Consider the following 22,271-nt stretch of genomic DNA (forward strand, 5'->3'; position numbering starts at 1 on the left):
TACTTTAACCCTGTAACTAACACATGGAGATAGTGATTTCATTAAAATTGTCATTTAGGAAAATATCAAATACAGAAATAGTTCAAGTAAAAATTACTATTAAACGTTGTGTAGGTGGAACATGAATATTACAGCAATTTTAACAGCCATACAAGAAGCTTTGAAGAATAGGATACAGTGTTCTTACAGAAAATATTTGCTTTTTAATAGTGAAGTTTAGATATTTGTTACTTAGATGAGGTGACATTTCTGGGGAGAGAGAGTCTGCGAAGTTGTCTTCAAATTACAGTGTCTAGACAACTCTATTCTTCTTGAGAGGCCTAGAGGGGCTCTGGAGCAGTCCAGGTCACCCACAGTCAGAGCTGGGGTGGATAGGCTAATTTCAATGTCTGATTACATTCTTCTCTATTTGATGGGAAAGCACCCTTCTTCATGGCTCTGAGAGAACGCATTGTTCAAGTCTATGTTATCAAACACATTTGTGAGATGACTTCCCCAATGGTTCAGCTGTAAAAGAATCCACCTATAATTCAGGAGACACAGGTGCAATGAAGGTGACACGGGTTTGATCCCTGGGTTGGGAAGTCTTCTGGAGAAGGAAATGTTAACCCATTCCAGTATTCTTGCCACAGAAATCCCATGGATAAAGGAACTTCATGGACTACAGCCCATGGGGTTGCAAGTGAGTCGGACATGACTGAGTGAAACAACACAACAACACATTTTCCAAAATTAATGAATGATAACTGTGCACACTTTTTACCATTTCTGTGTGTCCAGGGTTCCTTCACCATGAGGTCCTCCCTGCAGGCTGTGGCTCTCTGGGGAAAGAAGGCCCCGCCACACAGCATCACGGCCATCATGGTCACCGATGACCAGCAAATGATTGTGACGGGAAGTCAAGAGGGTCAACTCTGTCTCTGGAATCTCTCATCTGAACTAAAGGTTAGTGAAAACAATTACTATTGAGGCAGATAGATTTATAAGATAAACATAGCTTGCTGCTTATACCAGCAATGACAGTGGAAATTTTGCATGATTGTTAAAAAGGTACTTACCAAAGTAATACATGGGTTTTACTTCTGAATTTGGAAAAATGAAGTATTATATGGTGGGTCGAGATCATATTGGAAATTATATTATGAATATTGCTAATCCTAGCTACCAGTTAAGTGTTATCATCCTTTAAGCTATGCTGAGTTTTACTATTTTATATCCTGAATTATATGTTTAAGTAACTGAACTACAGACATGTAAGTATAATTCTACAAATTATGGCTCATTAATCCAAACAAATGGCACCCTTGAAAATTACTATTAACTAAATGAGTAATATCTTAATTATCTGGGTGTTTCTGTCAGTTTGGCCTTTTTGCTATTCTTTTAGTCTCTGCTTGCCGGTGTTTTTACAGGTCACATTGGAAAGCTCTAAATCCAATTTACTATTGTTGTCGTCCTATTTCAGAACCTGACCTCACCTAGGATTTGGCCCATTGATTAGCAATTAATTGTCCCTGTCCCAACTCATAAACATTTAACATATTGGAATAGATATTTGCTTAGCTCTAGTAGCCTCTAGACCCAATTTGCACACTTAAACTAATGATGTACTTAAAGTATACTGCCCTCATTAAGAAGCCTTTTAAAGATCAAAGACTATTTTTAGCCTTTAAAGTTTGTCACTTTAAAACCTAAATTAACAATTAATTGTAATTCTATTTTATAGTGTAATTAATTAACATCTCCCATCACTGAGCAGTTACACTATAGGACTGCCAAGAACTGCAAGCAGACCAGCTCAGCTCAATGTTTATGAACATTCCTGAAAGAAGGACTGGGCATTATTACAGCAGCTGGACTTTAAAATTGGCCCTTGCATTTATTATCTCTTACAACTTAAACTCACAATCCTAAATGACTTACACTATCTTGCTACTCTTATTAATGTTGAAGTGTAGGGTTTCCTGGCTGAAGTAGTAGTTTTTATAATATGTTGGTTGCTATAAGTTTAAGAGATTTGGAATCCTAGCATCTGTATCTTTTGACATATGTTCCTGGAATTTACTCACCGTGCATTTACTGGGTGTCTATTGTGACTTAGGCAGTATGGTAGGTTCCTAAGTTTAAACATGAATGAAAATGCCTGGTGCTGGCTGCCTATCAGGTTGCAGTGTCATAGGGCAAGGGCATAGCTAGTAACTGCCACTGCAGTTATGTTATAATATAGGGGGCTCTTTGTGGGGATCAGTCTATACTTCATCTTCAGTGGGAATAGTTATTTCATGCTCTTCTTAGGAGCAAGTCTTCTGCTTGGGGTTAGAGCAATAGGAAGGGAGATGCTATTGGCCTCTAGTGGGCAGGGGCCAGGGTGTTGTAAACATTCCATTGTGTAATAACAGCCCCTTCACAACAAAGATATTATTCCACTCAAAATGCTAATAGTTGCTGATATTGAGACATTAGTGGTTAGAAATATGGGGTGGGAATGGAAATCAAATTGGTAGGGGTGGAAGAAACAAGGAGAATCACTGAGGAAACAAGAAGAAAATTGGATCAGCTTTATGTTTTGGAAATTCACTGTGAGGATATTGTGAAAATTTAGTTACATGAATAAGATATTGATTAGTATGACTGTGAGATTTTCCACATGAGAGCTTTCCTTAACATTTTCTATGGCTAATCATAACACCAGAGGAAAGAGCATCTTCTCTTACTTTTCCCTTGAATCTTGCCCCTACAGGACAAAGGGTCACTTGTTCAGTCACTCAGTCGTGTCCAACTCTTTGTGACCCCATGAACTGTAGCACACCAGGCCTCCCTGTCTATCACCAACTCCCAGAGTCCACCCAAACCCATGTGCATCAAGTCGGTGATGCCATCCAGCCATCTCATCTTCTGTCGTCCCCCTCTCCTCCTGCCCCCAATCCCTCACAGCATCAGGGTCAATGAGTCAACTCTTTGCAAAGGTGGCGAAAGTATTGGAGTTTCAGCTTCAGCATCAGTCCTTCCAAAGAACACCCAGGACTGATCTCCTTTAGAATGGACTGGTTGGACCTCCTTACAGTCCAAGGAACTCTCAAGAGTCTTCTCCAACACCACAGTTCAAAAGCATCAATTCTTTGGTGCTCACCTTTCTTCACAGTCCAACTCTCACATCCATATATGACCACTGGAAAAACCATAGCCTTGACTAGACAGACCTTTGTTGGCAAAGCAATATCTCTGCTTTTGATTATGCTATCTAGTTTGGTCATAACTTTCCTTCCAAGGAGTAAGCGTCTTTTATTTCATGGCTGCAGTCACCATCTGCAGTGATTTTGGAGCCCCCCAAAATAAAGTCTGACACTGTTTCCACTGTTTCCCCATCTATTTCCCATGAAGTGATAGGACCAGATGCCATGATCTTCATTTTCTGAATGTTTAGCTTTAAGCCAACTTTTTCACTCTCCTCTTTCACTTTCATCAAGAGGCTTTTTAGTTTCTCTTCACTTTCTGCCATAAGGGTGATGTCATCTGCATATCTGAGGTTATTGATATTTCTCCCGGCAATCTTGATTCCAGCTTATGCTTCCTCCAGCCTAGCATTTCTCATGATGTACTCTGCATATAAGTTAAATAAGCAGGTGACAATATACAGCCTTGACGTACTCCTTTTCCTATTTGGAACCAGTCTGTTGTTCCATGTCCAGTTCTAACTGCTGCTTCCTGACTTGAATACAGGTTTCTCAAGAGGCAGGTCAGGTGGTCTGGTATTCCCATCTCTTGAAGAATTTTCCACACTTTATTGTGATCCACACTGTCAAAGGCTTTGGCATAGTCAATAAAGCAGAAATAGATGTTTCTCTGGAACTCTCTTGCTTTTTTGATGATCCAGCGGATGTTGGCAATTTGATCTCTGGTTCCTCTGCCTTTTCTAAAACCAGCTTGAACATCTGGAAGTTCACAGTTCACGTATTGCTGAAGCCTGGCTTGGAGAATTTTGAGCATTACTTTACTAGCGTGTGAGATGAGTGCAATTGTGCGGTAGTTTGAGCATTCTTTGGCATTGCCTTTCTTTGGGATTGGAATGAAAACTGACCTTTTCCAGTCCTGTGGCCACTGCTGAGTTTTCCAAATTTGCTGACATATTGAGTGCAGCACTTTCACAGCACCATCTTTCAGGATTTGAAATAGCTCAACTGAAATTCCATCACTTCCACTAGCTTTGTTCATAGTGATGCTTCCTAAGGCCCACTTGGCTTCACATTCCAGGATGTCTGGCTCTAGGTGAGTGATCACACCATCGTGATTATCTGGGTGGTGAAGATCTTTTTTGTACAGTTCTTCCGTGTATTCTTGCCACCTCTTCTTAATATCTTCTGCTTCTGTTAGGTCCTTTATTGAGCCCATCTTTGCATGAAACGTTCCCTTGGTATCTCTAATTTTTTTGAAGAGATCTCTAGTCTTTCCCATTCTGTTGTTTTCCTCTATTTCTTTGCACTGATTGCTGAGGAAGGCTTACTTACCTCTCCTTGCTATTCTTTGGAACTCTGCATTCAAATGGGTATATCTTTCCTTTTCTCCTTTGCTTTTGGCTTCTCTTCTTTTCACAGCTATTTGTAAGGCCTCCTCAGACAGCCATTTTGCTTTTTTGCATTTCTTTTCCATGGAGATGGTCTTGATCCCTATCTCCTGTACAGTGTCACGAACCTTCATCCATAGTTCATCAGGCACTCTGTCTATCAGATCTAGTCCCTTAAATCTATTTCTCACTTTCACTGTATAATCATAAGGGATTTGATTTAGGTCATACCTGAATGGTCTAGTGGTTTTCCCTACTTCCTTCAATTCAAGTCTGAATTTGCCAATAAGGGGTTCACGATCTGAGCCACAGTCAGGTCCCAGTCTTGTTTTTGCTGACTGCATAGCGCTTCTCCATCTTTGGCTGCAAAGAATATAATCAGTCTGATTTTGGTGTTGACCATCTGGTGATGTCCATGTGTAGAGTCTTTTCTTGTGTTGTTGGAAGAGGGTGTTTGCTATGACCAGTGTGTTCTCTTGGTAAAACTCTATTAGCCTTTGCCCTGCTTCATTCTGTACTCCAAGGCCAAATTTGCCTGTTACTCCAGGTGTTTCTTGACTTCCTACTTTGGCATTCCAGTCCTGTATAATGAAAAGGACATCTTTTTTGGGTGTTAGTTCTAATAGGTCTTGTAGGTCTTCATAGAACTGTTCAACTTCAGCCGCTTCAGCATAACTGGTTGGGGCATAGACTTGGATTACCGTGATATTGAATGGTTTGCCTTGGAAATGAACAGAGATCATTCTATCGTTTTTGAGATTGCATCCAAGTACTGCATTTCAGACTCTTGTTGACCATGATGGCTACTCCATTTCTTCTAAGGGATTTCTGCCCACAGTAGTAGATATAATGGTCATCTGAGTTAAATTCACCCATTCCAGTTCATTTTAGGTCGCTGATTCCCAGAATGTCACAACATTCACTCTTGCCATCTCCTGTTTGACCACTTCCAATTTGCCTTGATTCATGGACCTAACATTCCAGGTTCCTATGCAATAATGCTCTTTATAGCATCGGACCTTGCTTCTATCACCAGTCACATCCACAATTGGGTATTGCTTTGCTTTGGCTCCATCCCTTCATTCTTTCTGGAGTTATTTCTCCACTGATCTCCTGTAGCATTATGGGCACCTACTGACCTGGGGAGTTCCTCTTTCAGTATCCTATCATTTTGCCTTTTCATACTGTTCATGGGGTTCTCAAGGCAAGAATACTGAAGTGGTTTGCCATTCCGTTCTCCAGTGGACCACATTCTGTCAGACTACTCCACTGTGACCCGCCCATCTTGGGTTGCCGCACAGGCATGGCTTAGTTTCATTGAGTTAGACAAGTCTGTGTGATCAGACTGGCTAGTTTTCTGTGATTATGGTTTCAGTGTGTCTGCCCTCTGATGCCCTCTCACAACACCTACCGTCTTACTTGGGTTTCTCGTACCTTGGACGTGGGGTATCTGTTCACGACTGCTCTAGCAAAGCACAGCCACTGCACTTTACCCTGGACGAGATTGCCCCTCCTGACCTTGAACATAGAGTAGCTCCTCTCGGCCCTCCTGCACCCGCAGCCACCACTCCTTGGATGTGGGGGTACTGGTCTGGCCATTATCTAGGCTTCATGGTGGATACAAAACCAAAAAACAAATGAAAAATGTGTATAACATAGTTCCTTTATCTAGAAGTTTATTATCCTGGGGATTTTGATATGCCATATATCAGTTTTCCTGAAACTTATATAAAGGAAAAACAAAGAGCATTTCCTAATTAAAATTATGAATAATTTTATAATGTCATATTATATTCTTCAAGTAAAAAGTTTACAGGTATTTAAAAGTTTACTCTCATCAGAAGGAAACACAACAATGACAAAATGAATAGCAATGTTGAGTAGAGATAAAGAATGGATGTCTTGGTCAAATCCTAGGTCTGGTATTTACCAACTCTGTGGTGTTGGGCAACTGATTTCTTCTACTCTTTGAGCCTTAATTTCTTCAACTGTGAGATGGGGATTAAACCCTGTTGATGGCTGCACAAGTGCCTGGAATAGGGTATATGCTTATCATGTTGTGTATTCTTTTCCCTTTCTTATTTGTGCCATTAGAAGTACCTGAGTTGGGAGTGAGGGGGACCAACACTTCAAAGAAGGGGAGCGCAAGAATAGAAGTAAAGGTCCCTAGATTTCATCATGACAATTGACTCTGTGTGGCTGTAGAATTATATTTTTGTTATTCTTCACACAGCATGTGTGATAAAATGAGTAGGTTATAGTGAATTGTCATGGTGTATTCAACTACACATGAAGATTTAGTAGCAGAATGAGGACTTCTTATAAAGGGCAGTGGTGTTCTGTCCTGATATTTTGTCCATGGTGGTTTTTCTCTGGAGGAGGAGTATCCTTGATTTGCCCTGAATCTTGCTTATTTGGGCCTGTAATGGAGAGGAAAGGGGTTAAATTCATAGAGGTGTGCATTCCCAAATGTGATGATGGGGAAACACAGCATGCTGTTTTCTGAGATGCGACCAGTATTCCCAGGAAGAAGATCGAGAACTCGGATTGGAAGTGATTATAACCAACTACAAAATGCTCTTTACAGCACTAGAAATTTATTCTGATAACAGATCTTTTAAAGAAGTATTTCTGATTAGTATAGAAATAAGATGAAAGAGAATTATGTTATGAAATAATTTGTTCTTCTGATATGTTGTGTTACGGGGGACAGATTTCTTTCACATATGAGATAATGGTGTCATTTTAAAAATTCACATATAGGAGGAAAAAAAATGGCATTTTAAATAATAGCTTAGTTAAAATTTTATTTCTAAAGCCGAAAGTTCATTTTCATTATTTCTGAGGCACGACTTCAAGTAAAGCATTGTAATGGTTACAGGAAAGGTAATATTTTCTCTACATTATTTTGTAAACCCATTCCTGAATTCTGAAATCTGCACATAAATCTGCTACTATCGGTTGAGGTACATTTTGTGCATAATAAACATCAACACTGATTTATTTGTATTCAAAACCTAGATCTTGTAAAACAGGTCTGGCCATCATCTAGGCTTCATGATGGATACAAAACCAAAAAAACAAATGAAAAGTGTATATAACATAGTTCCTTTATCTAGAAGTTTATTATCCTGGGGATTTTGATATTTTTCCTGAAACTTATATAAAGCAGAAACAAAGACCATTTCCTAATTAGAATTATGAGTAATTTTATAATGTCATATTAAATTCTTCAACTAAAAAATTTACCGCTATTTAAAAGTTTACTGTCATCATTTTCAGATTTCCGCCAAAGAACTTCTTTTTGGTCACTCAGCTTCAGTGATGTGTTTGGCAAGAGCAAGAGACTTCTCTAAACAGCCCTTTGTAGTTAGTGCTGCTGAAAACGGGTAAGTAAGATATGTGAGACTGTATACCCCTCTCCATTCCTTGTCCATTACAAAAGCACTCTGATGGAATACAGACATCTAGAGCCGAAGGAAACTTTAGTGATTAACATGTTCCTTTTACATATAAGAAAAGTTTGATCTTGAATGTTTGATTAAGACTTGTGTGACAGTCCCCAGGAAAGTAATCAGTATTATAATTCCCAATCTTTGAACATCCCAACATGCATATCAGACCTTGTGGCAGCTTCATTACGTAAAGGATGCTGGAAAATGCTGCTTAGTATAGAATTCAAAATGGAAAAGTCTGGGCACTTGTCTTTTTTTCATGCAGTAACTCCCTTTGAGCTATTAAGCAAACTCATGCAAGCTTTCATAGTTTTAGTAAAATAATTCAGCAGTTACAATCTTTATGTTGTACACTTGCTTGATATCATTTTAAAACAAACAGAGGAGAGGACTAACTTGTTAGTGGGGGTGTGAGAGTGAGAAGGAGAAGGAACACAGTGATTGGGTGCAGTTTCATGGAGGGAGGTTTATTCAAATGAAATAAGACTTAGCTGTAGGAAAAAGCCCTACTGATGGAAGAGCTACTATGAACTTCTCTGCCAAAGAGATATTTGGCAAAGTATACTCCGAAATGCAGAATCCATTCAGCATGAGTTAGTGAATGAGGAATTAGGTTGCTGGTTGAAAGAAAAGAATTCCCTCCTTTAAAATTTTTAACCCAAGGAGAAATTCTATGGCTTTGAATTCTGAGACACAAAAGAATAGTGAGGAATCAAGTGTTTAATTTTAGAAATGGAATAGTTTAACAAAAAGGCTAGTGGTACAGACAGCAAAGAGATACCTGTGTTCTCATAGCTTATAGCAAAGCCATAACTGTTATTCTTAGAGAGACGGGACTTTGAATAAGGCTCAAATGAAATGTCTTGGTACATTCTTTATAAACAATCACCTTTCTTTTGTTCACTAGGCCTGCCACACAAGCTGAGATATTTATTCCCAATCTAGAGAATTTGGGGATGTTGAATTTTTCTGACATTACTTGCAGAACTGAGAAAGTTAATAGCTGAGTGAGAAATAGATCTGAAAACTACCTGTGTTCCACCTTGAGGTTTTTGTCCATGGTAGCCTAGCTTCAGAAAAGAAACCAGGGGTTAATTGACATATTCTTGATAATAGATGAATTCAGCTGTATGAGTCCTGTAACTAGGATTGCTATAGAACTAGAGAATCTGGTTGGTCTTCCTTTTCTAAGATGATTTGAATTTTCTAGAACTCTGTTTCTTTGGGGTCTGACATCCTACACCTACGAGATTCTTCTAAGGCAATTTATACTTTAGCCATTGCATATTTAGAAAATCCTAATTCGGTTTACTTAAACTTATTAAAATTGCTAGGCTGGACAGATCATTCTCCAAATAACACTTTTTTTTTTTTTTTTTTTTTTTTTAGCTTTTAAAAGTTCCAGGAAGTGACTGTGGGCTTACCATTTCTGCCACCAAAATGATCAGATTCATGCTGATCATGACTGCTTCCTGACTTAGTTTTTTTTTGTTTTTTTTTTCACTTAGTATTACTTCATCTGTAGACATAAATCCTAATATTCAGGAATCTGATTGAATTTCATGATAAATAAATTCTAAGATGTAGGAAGTAAATACCTGGACCCTGATGTTGAAATGATGGAATGCCAAAGAAAAAGAGATCCTGAAGTACACAGTGAGAAAAAGCAGATTACTTATAAAGGAATGTTAATTAAACTGAGAGCTAACTTCTTAACAATAAAATGAGAACTAGATAGCAGTGAAATATCTTCAAAAAGTGGAGAGGAAATATCTATCAACTTGAAATTATATCTCTAGCAAAAACACCTTCAAAAAATTAGGGCAAAATAGTAACACTTATTTACTCTGAGTGAACTTATTTACTTATTTACTCTGAGTGAACACTCAGAGTGTTCACTGCCAACAGACCCTCTATAAGTAATGAAAATCTAAATCATATTTTTTAGTAAGAACAATGATTTCAGAAGGAAGCTCTGATGGAACAAAGAATACTGAACAAAACTCAGCAAAGTTTTAGAAAATTTAAATAAACACAGATTACATTACAATAATGTTTATATGTACCTGCCATCCATCTCTCCCATACATACACAAAATCCTAATCAACAACTGTATGTAATAAATATAATGATCAGACTCCATATGCTCTGGTGTTACAAAGATGGGTAAAGATGTTGATTAACCTTAGACTTTAAACTAGATATACATGCTGACATTTCCAGGGTAGCTGCTAAAAGAACAAACAAAAGAAATAAAAATGAAAAAAGATAGAATATATAACTTCCAATTTTAAAAAAGAAAAAAATGTTCTTTAATCCTAAGGCAACAACAATAAATGAGACAAAGAGCACAGCATAAGATAATTGAAATAAATCTGAATAAACCAGTTACTCAATTAACTAAAGGGACTAAGCCCATCAGTAAAAATTGTAAAACAATTTAAAAGATAAAAACAGCATATGAATATATAAAAGTTAAAAAGAAATGGATTGAAAGAGATTTATCAGGGAAATACTACTGAAAATGTTAATATAGCTATATCAGCATATTATATTTGTAAATATATTTAGTTAATAAAACCTTAAGACAAAAAGGCTTTACATTGATAGAGTTATTACTTATTAATAAAACTTCCAACCATGAGCAAGAGATGATACTAGAGAGACAGGCATGCAGACAGTCTTCTAGGATAGTGTTCATCAAATCTGAGCCTTTCTCAGGACCACTTACAGATTTCTGAACCCCATTCTCAGAGGTACAGATTCAGTAGTCTGGACTGAGGTTCAAGAACTTGCATTTCTAACATGTTCCTGGACGGTGCTAATGCTGCTATTTCAGAGGAATATATTTGGAATGGTGGGTACCCCATATCTGGGGCTGTGAGAGAAAGTGTGAGGTCAAGAATGACTTGGAAAACTCACTGGTGATGATATTCATTAAGAATGAAAACACAGGAGGGAAGATGGTAGGCCTCATTCTAAATACAAGGGGTGTGAAGTCCTGCAAGTCATCCAGGTAGAAACATGCAATTGATAGTTGCCTATGGAAATCTAGACCCCAGTGAATAGACCTCGGCTTCCAATGTCGTGTTGATGGTACTTGAAACCATGGGAATAGATAACTTATCTAGAAAGAGTATGAAATATGAGAATATAAGAAAGCCTAAGACACAAATCAAAGGAAAACCAACATTGAAGAAGTGGGCATAAGAAAATAGGAGCCTGAGAATGCCAAAGAAAACCCAAAAGTATTATTGAAAACAAAAGTGAATTTGAAGAATATAATGGATTTTTAATTCAAGATTGCAAACCAAGCATTCATATTTATCTCCTTTCCCTCTAGATGCTTCATTAAAATGTGAGCAATGATAACAGTGTTGTAAGCACACAAATATGAATATAGGAATAGAGCCAAGAGAAACCAGTGTATTTTTGAGACACAGAAAGTGAATGAAAGAGTAGTGACTGATTTATGTATTCATTGAGTGAATTTTTTTTCACTTTCATGCATTGGAGAAGAATATGGCAACCCACTCCAGTGTTCTTGCCTGGAGAATCCCAGGGACGGTGGAGCCTGGTGGGCTGCCGTCTATGGGGTCGCACAGAGTCGGACACGACTGACGTGACTTAGCAGCAGCAGCAGCAGCAGGTGGGAATGTGGAGTTGAATAAGAAAAAAAGGCCCTTTGCAAAGGAATTTTTAGTGGGAATTTAATAATATTCTAATTTTGTATGTTATAGATTTTTTTTCCAGTGTGTTTTTCTTTTCACTGAAATTTTAAAAATTTTGTAAATTGTTAAACTACATTTTTACAGTCGAAGGTGACTTAATCTATGTATAAAGTTTGGGAGCAGTATTTGAAAACAAAAAGAATGTCCATTCTAATAGTTAATTTTCATGTCTTAGTAGATATGTAACTGAGCAGTTCCAGCTCAATGCCAATGCTACTTTCGATGTACAATAAATTTGCTTTTCTTTCTTTAATAGAATTGATTGGCAAAGAGTTAATTTTCACTATAAGATATTTTTGTATTTTTTTTCCAATTTAAGGTAGACTATAGCACAATAAGCAAACAAACAGGGAAAGCATTAGAATCCAAGAGAGTTTAGAAACATTAGTATCACTGAGAGAGCTTTTATTGATACCCAGGCTTCAACCTTGAAACTGTGATTTTATTAGTCTGGTTTGATGTCTGTGTTGGGTCCCAGACATCAGTATTTTTAAAAAGCTCCCTGATAATTCTAATGTAGAGTCAGGGTTTAGAGCCACTGGTTTAGAGTTAGAGTTATCTAGAAACAAGTTAACTGACCAAAAACTTTGCAAAACCCCACATGCCAGGACTCCAACACAGAGCCACGAGATTACAATCTCTGAGGAAACTTTTAAAAAATATTCACAGGTGATGCTTGATGAATAGCTAGAGTTGAGAACCACACTGATGAACTTAAATTATTTTGTAGAGCTAAAATTTTTTTTTCTTCTTTTTTTTAAATTTTATTTTATTTTTAAACTTTACATAATTGTATTAGTTTTGCCAAATATCAAAATGAATCTGCCACAGGTATACATGTGTTCCCCATCCTGAACCCTCCTCCCTCCTCCCTCCCCATACCATCCCTCTGGGTTGTCCCAGTGCACCAGCCCCAAGCATCCAGTATCGTGCATCGAACCTGGACTGGCAACTCGTTTCATACATGATATTTTACATGTTTCAATGCCATTCTCCCAAATCTTCCCACCCTCTTCCTCTCCCACAGAGTCCATAAGACTGTTCTAAACATCAGTGTCTCTTTTGCTGTCTGGTACACAGGGTTATTGTTACCATCTTTCTAAATTCCATATATATGCGTTAGTATACTGTATTGGTGTTTTTCTTTCTGGCTTACTTCACTCTGTATAATAGGCTCCAGTTTCATCCACCTCATTAGAACTGATTCAAATGTATTCTTTTTAATGGCTGAGTAATACTCCATTGTGTATATGTACCAGAGCTTTCTTATCCATTCATCTGCTGATGGACATCTAGGTTGCTTCCATGTCCTAGAAGAGCTAAAATTTTATATTGATGGCTGCTTAAGATTCCATTTCTTTATCAGATCAGATCAGATCAGTCGCTCAGTCATGTCTGACTCTTTGCGATCCCATGAATCGCAGCACGCCAGGCCTCCCTGTCCATCACCAATTCCCGGAGTTCACCCAGACCCACGTCCATCGAGTCAGTGATGCCATCCAGCCATCTCATCCTCTGTCGTCCCCTTCTCCTCCTGCCCCCAATCCCTCCCAGCATCAGAGCCTTTTCCAATGAGTCAACTGTTCACATGAGTTGGCCAAAGTACTAGAGTTTCAGCTTTAGCATCATTCCTTCCAAAGAAATCCCAGGGCTGATCTCCTTCAGAATGGACTGGTTGGATCTCCTTGCAGGCCAAGGGGCTCTCAAGAGTCTTCTCCAACACCACAGTTCAAAAGCATCAATTCTTCGGCGCTCAGCCTTCTTCACAGTCCAACTCTCACATCCACACATGACCACAGGAAAAACCATAGCCTTGACTAGACGAACCTTTGTTGGCAAAGTAATGTCTCTGCTTTTGAATATGCTATCTAGGTTGGTCATAACTTTCCTTCCAAGGAGTAAGTGTCTTTTAATTTCATGGCTGCAGTCACCGTCTGCAGTGATTTTGGAGCCCAGAAAAATAAAGTCTGACACTGTTTCCACTGTTTCCCCATCTATTTCCCATGAAGTGATGGGACCGGATGCCATTATCTTTGTTTTCTGAATGTTGAGCTTTAAGCCAACTTTTTCACTCTCCACTTTCACTTTCATCAAGAGGCTTTTTAGTTCCTCTTCACTTTCTGCCATAAGGGTGGTGTCATCTGCATATCTGAGGTTATTGATGTTTCTCCTGGCAATCTTGATTCCAGCTTGTGTTTCTTCCAGTCCAGCGTTTCTCATGATGTACTCTGCATATAAGTTAAATAAACAGTAAGACTGGGAAAAAGGTAGAAACTGAAATAATATCTCAAAAGTTTTACATATATATATTTACATAATAATTTTACATATTTACATATATATATTATTACATGTAGATATTATTTCAGTTTCTGCCTTTTTCCCAGTCTTATTTTTCACACACACACATATACTCACTTTCTGCCTGTTTTATTGAGGTGCATGCCTTTCCAGATTACCTCAAATTCTTTCTGGCCTACAGTTTGATATAAACAAAGATAAATAAAACCACTACATATATCTAGTTCTATATCTAGGATATGACTTTTCACCTTCAACGCTAAAGACATTTTGGGCCACTGAAGAATTCTTTGTCGTGGCTGAGCATTGTAGCACATTTCGCAGCATCCCTAGCCTTCCCCACTAGATGCCAGTATCGTGTTCCTAGTTGTGACAACCAAAAATGTCTCTAAACATTGTCAAATGTCCTTTGTGGGGCAAAATCAGCTCAGGTTGAGAACCATTGATTTCAAGATTGATTCCCAGTGTTTGGCCAGAAAAAAACTCAAAGTCTGCAAACACCAAATGCATACAGCACTTACTGTTTTTGGTCCATATCATTTGCTTCTTAATAGCAGCTCTCCATTAAAGCCAATAAAGCTTTCACTTTTCTTCCATGGAAAATTTTGCTTATGTGTTGAAAGTGTTGAAACTGAAGAATATTACCAAACAACTCTGAAATAGCCGTTCTGGTTTTTGTGAACTGAAATCATACAGATTTAAACTGCTTTACACTGGATGTATTTGTAACCGGATTTCAAAACTGTATCTGTATCTTCATAACATATATGTAATTAAGGCCGAGTTTTCTAAAAAATGAGAATTTTCTTACTATTTAGTGACAAGGGTGATTTCAGAATTTCAGAAGAGAAGGAATTAAGCGTATCAAGGACAGACCAAATGTGGCCTCTTGGTGGCACTGTTTATTTTTACAAAAATATACGTGAGCTCCAGAGATGCAACACTTGATGTATTATGCTTTTCAGAATATGTAGTTTTAAGCTCAGTAAAATAAAGCATTTTCAATACTTTGCAGTTTCCATAAAAAGATTGCCGTCCTGTCACTCTTCCAGGCTGGATAGCGGCATCCCCACAATTGGTTGGAGGTCAGGTTGGCCCTCAAATATGGCTTGTAGGCTGGTGGCAGGGTGTAATTACCAAACAAAAAGACACAGATACAGTATGTCATCCCTGCTAATGACCACAACATTTTCTTGCCTAGTAATCTGTAGCGAAAAGCCACATAAACGATCAGGCTGCATTTAAGTGCAGCACTAAAGAAAAACTTGGTGGCACAAAAATTATTCCAGCCAATTGAGTGGAAATGACAGAGAATAATACAAAGTTATCTCTGCTAGGGAGATGTGTGTTTGGAATGTCACCAATGGACAGTGCGTGGAGAAGGCCATACTTCCTTACAGACATACTGCAATCTGTGTAAGTATGATCATTTCCTTCAGAACATCTCCAGATTCTACAACGCCTTCAGATCATTTGCTTAGCACGCGTTTAAAGACTTTAGAGGGATTCTTTTCTTGAATTTTTATTTTGTCATTAGAAGTGTCAGTTATCGTCTGTTATTTTGGCATTTTTCTTTCCCCAGAGTAACTACTTAACCATTTTTTCTTAATATTTCTTATATTTCTGTATCTTTCTAACATAGACACATTTGAAAGACAATTTCCTTATTTTTCCTTAGTTACATTTACAAAACATACACTCACAACCCCACACACAAAAATTGTTTCCATTTTATCAACAGGCAGTTTTATAAAGCAAATTTTTTTCCCTTGTTTCCAATTTAAGCCTCTTTTGGGTGCATAGGTTCTGAATTTCTTATTTATGAAATAATAATCACTTTATAATCACTTCCCAGTATTGAAAAGAGGTTTTGACTTTTGGTAGATGGACTCCAAACATATATTTAAAGTAGCTGCATGATTCCAATGGTACTGACACTGTTTTTTACATTGTACACATTGCTTTAGCATTGATGACTTGCATTGGATCACTTATGAACTCCTTTCTGGGATCAAAATTTTTGCATTGTGATTGTCAAGGGTAGATTATAAACTTTGATATAAGCCATTCTTAAAATTTATTTGGCACAAGAATTCCTCAAAAGTTCTTCATTTTTATTTCTTCTTAACACGTAACAGTATTGCTAGGATAGGAAACCTGTTTTTGTTGTTTAGTTCCACACAGCATTCCAGAATTAATATAATTATGAGCTTTCCATGATTTGGACTAAAATTGCTTCTTCTCAAAAGACCCCTCCTTCTTCTCCAGAAAAAAATGATGAAATATAAGCAAGATAAAGTGCAAAATTAACCCTTCAGAAGTATACAATCATTGAACTAAAATTTTAGTTGCTATTCAGCCTAATACCTTAATTGATAGACGATAAAATTAAAATTAACAGAAGTCTTCACCACAGCCAAAATTCTGTTAATTGCAGGTGATAATTAAACTTTTGTTTTGAATTCCATTTGCATAGTATTACCACTGCTCAGCCCGGATGACAGAAGGCTGGCTTCTGTGTTGTGGAGAATATCAAGATGTTCTTATAATTGATGCCAAAAGCTTGGTTATTATTCACACCTTCGTGTCATCTCAGTCTCCTGATTGGATCAACTGCATATGCGTTGTTCACTCCATGACAATTCAAGGTAATAGTTAGGTATTCTCTAACACTAGAGATAGCATATGAAAATATCACCTTCGAATTATTTGTTAAATTATTGGGCAAGAGTTCAGAATGTGTGTTTGTGTTTACCTAAGCCAGATCAAGAGAAACTGAGAACACCCATCCCAGTGATTCAAATCACTGGAAAATCAGCAAGAGGTCAAGATGAAGTGGGGAGAGGAGACCCTGTGTTTCCATGCCCCAGTTCTGCTTGATACATTCTAAGAGTGACAAGCAGAGGTTTGTTGTGGATTAACCGGACTCTTGGACTTGCCCTGCTGTATTCCTCTAGATGTAGTCAAGAAGAGAATTCAGTTCCTGTAAGGAGGGAAGGCTAGCTCCTTACTTATTTCCAAAACAGGAAGGTGTAATCTGTATTGCCGCCGTGGTGGTTTGCAACATGGATCGGCTTTCAGTGGTGCTCTCCTTTTACATGGAATGACTTTGAAATTTTAAGACAAATTTAGAATGTGACCTAAAATGGTTATTCTTTTATTTTTTTTTAATTTAGTATTTTCTACCTATGTAGCCTTGGATAATCCTTAAATGACTATGAAATGATCTTCAGGGCAACCAATTATAACAGTGATCAGTTTACATGTGATGTTTGTTGTTTTTACAGAAGATTCTCTCTTGGCCGTATCAGTAGCTGGTGAGCTCAAAGTATGGGATCTTTCTTCATCTATCAACAGCATTCAGGTTGGCTTGTGAATTTATCCTTTATTCTTCCAATTCAAGCATATGTATTGAAATTTTTAAAATTAGAAGTACTTCTGTGTACTTTTCCCTATCTCTTTTCCAAGTTGTGGGCATTGGTAACAATTGGATGGTATCTTTCTCAACCTTTTTTCCATATGTATACACATGTTTTTATCTACACACACATGCACGAATGCACACGCACATACACATACACACACATTGATTTTAATTGAAAAAATCCATGATAGAGGAATATTTCTCTGTCCCTTACAACAGAAGACTCCCTTTCTTCTGGCTGTGTGTGAGCAGTGGCAGTGGCAGGGCGGTTACTACGAATGACTGAGGGTAACTGGGAGTCCAGTCTATTCACCTGCTCTCTGGCATCAGGCTACAAGTTGAGGTGACGAACGAAAGAACAGTCACAGTATTTGTGCTGCTGACAGAATTCTTTCAGCTGCCTCATGCTCTGGGCTAGCCTTCAGAATTTCTTAGCTGGGAAATTCCATAGCGTGGGAATTGTGTTGGCATCCTGAGACCAACACATACCCAGCATTATCAGAAACATTGAGAACATAGTATTCTAAGTATTCTGTGCTGATCACTTTTTGTCTTTTCAAAATATTTTGTTCTTCTATTTTAGCAATTAAGATACTTCAAAGGTTTTTAACAAATTGTTTTTACTTTTCATGATCTTATCTTTCTGCTACATCTAAAAGTCAACATTATTCATATCTTTACATTTTCAGTATCCTACAGTATATTCCCCAAAAGCATGTTTATTGAATTATTGTATATAATGAATTCCTGAATTCAACTGGGTTTCCTCTTTATGGTTTCCTTTGCAAAGTAGCTTCTTAGTTCAGAAAACTCAAAAGAAAAATCAGCTGCTTTTTTAGAATAATAGTGTGATCTACTTCAGGTGTACAGGGGAGGAGTCTTCTCATGCAGTTTGATATAAATTACCTACAACTAGTACTAATATAATTTTATTCCTTTTGAAGGAAAAGCAAGATGTTTATGAAAAGGAATCCAAATTTCTTGATTCCCTAAACTGCCGAGCAATACGATTTTGCACATATACAGAGAGACTTCTACTGGTGGTATTTTCTAAATGTTGGAAGGTATTATTAAATAACATAATAAACACAAATGTAATTTGATTTTTATCTTGTTTAGTGGAAAAATTAGAAGAATATATTTTAAATATGATACAAACATTTTACAATATTATTATGACAGCAGTGAATTACTTGTCTTTTATGACCGACTTTTATCAGTTTTCCTTCCCCGAATTGGGTTGTTTTGCTTTCCAGGATATTGTATATATAAAGTACATCTTAATTTTATGAATAACAAAATATTGTAATAATGAGCACTTATCTCAGATTAAAGAATTGATGCCGACACTTTAGTATTAAAAAGAAAGCTAGTATTTTCTGTACGTTCATTGGTCTGACTTTTAGATCTTTTTTCTTTTCCTGCTTTGTCATTAAATTTGTCTTTAGGGATTCCTTTCTTGTGACTATATTCACCAACATCTCCAAGAGGAAATGAAAGCTAAGTTACTATCATTTGACAGCATCCTCTTTTTCTCTGATATTTCATATACTTGGCTCAGTTAACAAAACTACATTGTCTTACTTAAAGGCCTATAATATATTTCTGAAATAAAATGTAAAGTACATGGCCTAACATGTACTTTAGGATTTCTACTGTATTAACTTCTTTGTGTGTAATAAATTTCTCAAATGTTCATGTTTGACTATCCATATGGAAAGAATGAAATTATATAGGAAATTTGGGATGTTTTGGTCTCTGTGCTTAATGTTTTTGGTCTCTGTACTTATTAAGCACTTTCTGGAAAGTTTCTGTCAGATAGTTTATCCACTGAAACCTACCTAGGGTAAATGTGAAAAAATAAGTACTAATTAAGTATTATCTTGGTCTGTGAGTGCGTTGTGGCCTGTTACTAATATTTAATTGGTTGTTGTTTTAACACTGTCATCTAAATAGTCTTGATAAGCATACTTTATCTTTCTCCTTGGTAGATTAGATTAGAAGCTTTTGTTAACAAGCATCATTCATTCTGTATTTTAGGTTTATGATTATTGTGATTTTTCCCTTCTTTGGACTGAAGTTAGTGGGAATGGGCAGTTCTTTGCTGGTGGAGAAGTGCTTGCTGCTCACAGAATCATCATCTGGACAGAAGATGGTCACAGTTATATCTATCAGCTGCTGAACAGGTGGGCTCAGATGGAAACGGCATACAAAACATTCAGGTAGAAAATGAACTTTGGGAGGTTTATTATGGAAAAATCCCCGCATGCTGCCCATGATCAAAAACCAGAACAAAACAACTTTGGCACTAGAAGATTTACTCTGGGCTTCGTAGGCTTTAGCCTTTGTATAAAACAGCAGGGGATGAAGGAATGAGATTAACCATGTATAACTTGTACAGCTGGTGCTGGGTTTTCAAAAAGTCACTTGTAATTATTAACCCAACAATTTCTAACTAGAGTTTAGAAACCTGAATGGTACCATCCGGCTGTTGAAAGTGGGAGGGGAAAATACTGAATAAAGAACCCCAAAGTTCTAAACTTTGCTTTTTATATTTTGCTATGCAGTGGGCTTTCAAAAAGCATATACCCTGCTGATGGAACACTGCTTAAAGAGACCATTTATCCTCATTTACTGTGCTCTACTTCTGTGCAGGAAAATAAGGTAATGCAAGAAGAGAGTGACTGCATCAAAGCTGTTTCAGATAAGTGTTACTTTGTCTGTAACAGAGTCTGGCTTGAAAAAATTGAATTGAAGCATCACATTAAGTTGTTAATGAGAAAATTAAATCTAATTGTTAATGGTTACTGAAATCTTTGCCTTTAAGAAATCTGTTTTTAAGTCTGATTAACTAAACAATACATACTAATTATAGAAAAATGATAAATGTTAAAAAAGGGAGAAATTAAAAGTTCTAATTTTATCACTATAAATATTCACTGTGAGTTTTTTATTTTATGTATTTACTTATTTTAATTGGAAAATGTTCAAATATTTGAAAGGCTATAAGAATAGTACATAATCAGTCACATACCCTTTACCTAGATTCAATAGTCATCAACATTTGCCATATTTATTTCTTCTCTCTCTCATTCTCCTTTTTTCTCTTGCTGTCTGCATATATACACACACACACGCACACACACATTTTCCACTAACCCTTTTGATAGATATTTTGATACAAAGTTATTAACATTTTGATGCATCTACTTTAATTTTTAAATTTTATCAAATGTCTCATATCCTGATTTTTTCTTTTTACTTAACTGTATATTGAGATCATTCTTACATGCATTTAGCTATTCTTCTATATAAAGTTTCTTGTTAAAACAAATAAAATTATGGTTCTTGGCAAAGAGTTGAGGATGTAATTGTGAGCTTTTACTCGACTAAATTATATCTTTGACACTCTATTAAACCTGAAAATTTAAGCAGATATTTTACTTTAGTAGTGTCAACGAAAGTTGTTTTTTTTTAACCTACTGGATTTCAGTTCAGTTCAGTCACACAGTCGTGTCTGACTCTTTGCGACCCCATGGACTGCAGCATGCCAGGCCTCCCTGTCCATCACCAACTCCTGGAGTATACTCAAATTCATGTCCATTGAGTTGGTGATGCCATCCAACCATCTCATCCTCTGTCGTCCCCTTCTCCTCCTGCCCTCTATCTTTCCCAGCATCAGGGTCTTTTCAAATGAGTCAGCTCTTTGCATCAAATGGCCAAACTATTGGAGTTTCAGCTTCAGCATCAGGTCTTCCAATGAATATTCAGGACTAATTTCCTTTAAGATGGACTGGTTGGATCTCTTTGCAGTCCAAGGGACTCTCAAGAGTCTTCTCCAACACCACAGTTCAAAAGCATCAATTCTTTGGCACTCAGCCTTCTTTATGGTCCAACTCTCACATCCATACATGACTACTGGAAAAACCATAGCCTTGACTAGATGGATCTTTGTTGGTAAAGTGATATCTCTGCTTTTTAATATGCTGTCTAGGTTTGTCATAACTTTTCTTCCAAGGACCAAGTGTCTTTTAATTTCATGGCTGCAGTCAACATCTGCAGTGATTTTGGAGCCCCCAAAAATAATCCTACTGGATTTAATCATCAGTTAATTCTCCAAAAGGTATTTCATGGAGAATGGAGGAGTTCTGAATTATTGATGTGTCAACCAAGGGAGTATGTTACTTTTTACAGTGTTGGTTAGCTTAAGCAGGCAGCATAGTTGTTGCAAATCCTATAGTTCAGTATTGTCTCTTTAACATATCTGTGAGGTTTTGTTGCAAAAACTTAAGTAGTGTCAACTGAAAATTAAAACTCCAAGTGCCATTAGGGCACAGGCAAACTCTAGAGTTATGGTGTGGAGCCCTATTTCTAAAGGAATTTGTGGGTTGCAGTAGAGCCTTGTTTTGCTGTTGATCACAAAAGCAGTATTGTGGCTTGCTTAAAAAGGCATTTTAAGTTATTTTTTAAAGGGCTTTCCCATTCTTCCTTTTTAGTTCCTGAATGCATTTTTACATAGCACAGTTTGCCCTAAAAGCTAGATATGAGAAATGTCCTTTAAGAGCTTCTGCTCTACTGCAGGTATCAATGCTATGCATACTATGAAGAAAAATAAAAACAATTACAAATTAACTTTAAAAAATATTAATTTTAGAGGAAGCTGCCTTTCTTTATGTCTCAAAAGGTGAAGACACAGATTTGTGAGTCTTCTATTGATATATAATTTTTATTTAGACAACCACAGCTGTTTCAATATCTTACAAGTACTTGTTTCAGTATCTTAAAAGTACCTGAAAGC

General features: G+C 37.0%; 1 protein-coding gene across 1 annotated transcript in view; it reads left to right on the forward strand.

Annotated features, from left to right (window-relative positions):
• Positions 1-22,271, forward strand: part of WDR72 (WD repeat domain 72) — a 229,246-nt gene that overhangs the window by 27,821 nt on the left and 179,154 nt on the right. The window contains exons 2-9 of the mRNA XM_055537915.1: positions 781-945; positions 7,844-7,950; positions 15,387-15,465; positions 16,526-16,697; positions 17,337-17,413; positions 18,418-18,537; positions 19,514-19,659; positions 20,041-20,137. Of these exons, the coding sequence (XP_055393890.1) occupies positions 793-945; positions 7,844-7,950; positions 15,387-15,465; positions 16,526-16,697; positions 17,337-17,413; positions 18,418-18,537; positions 19,514-19,659; positions 20,041-20,137 (951 nt within the window). The 5' untranslated portion in view covers positions 781-792. The remainder of the gene's footprint in view (positions 1-780; positions 946-7,843; positions 7,951-15,386; positions 15,466-16,525; positions 16,698-17,336; positions 17,414-18,417; positions 18,538-19,513; positions 19,660-20,040; positions 20,138-22,271) is intronic.

Source organism: Bubalus kerabau, chromosome 10 (genome assembly GCF_029407905.1).
Source record: "Bubalus kerabau isolate K-KA32 ecotype Philippines breed swamp buffalo chromosome 10, PCC_UOA_SB_1v2, whole genome shotgun sequence".
In the NCBI taxonomy this organism is placed as follows: Eukaryota; Metazoa; Chordata; class Mammalia; order Artiodactyla; family Bovidae; genus Bubalus; species Bubalus kerabau.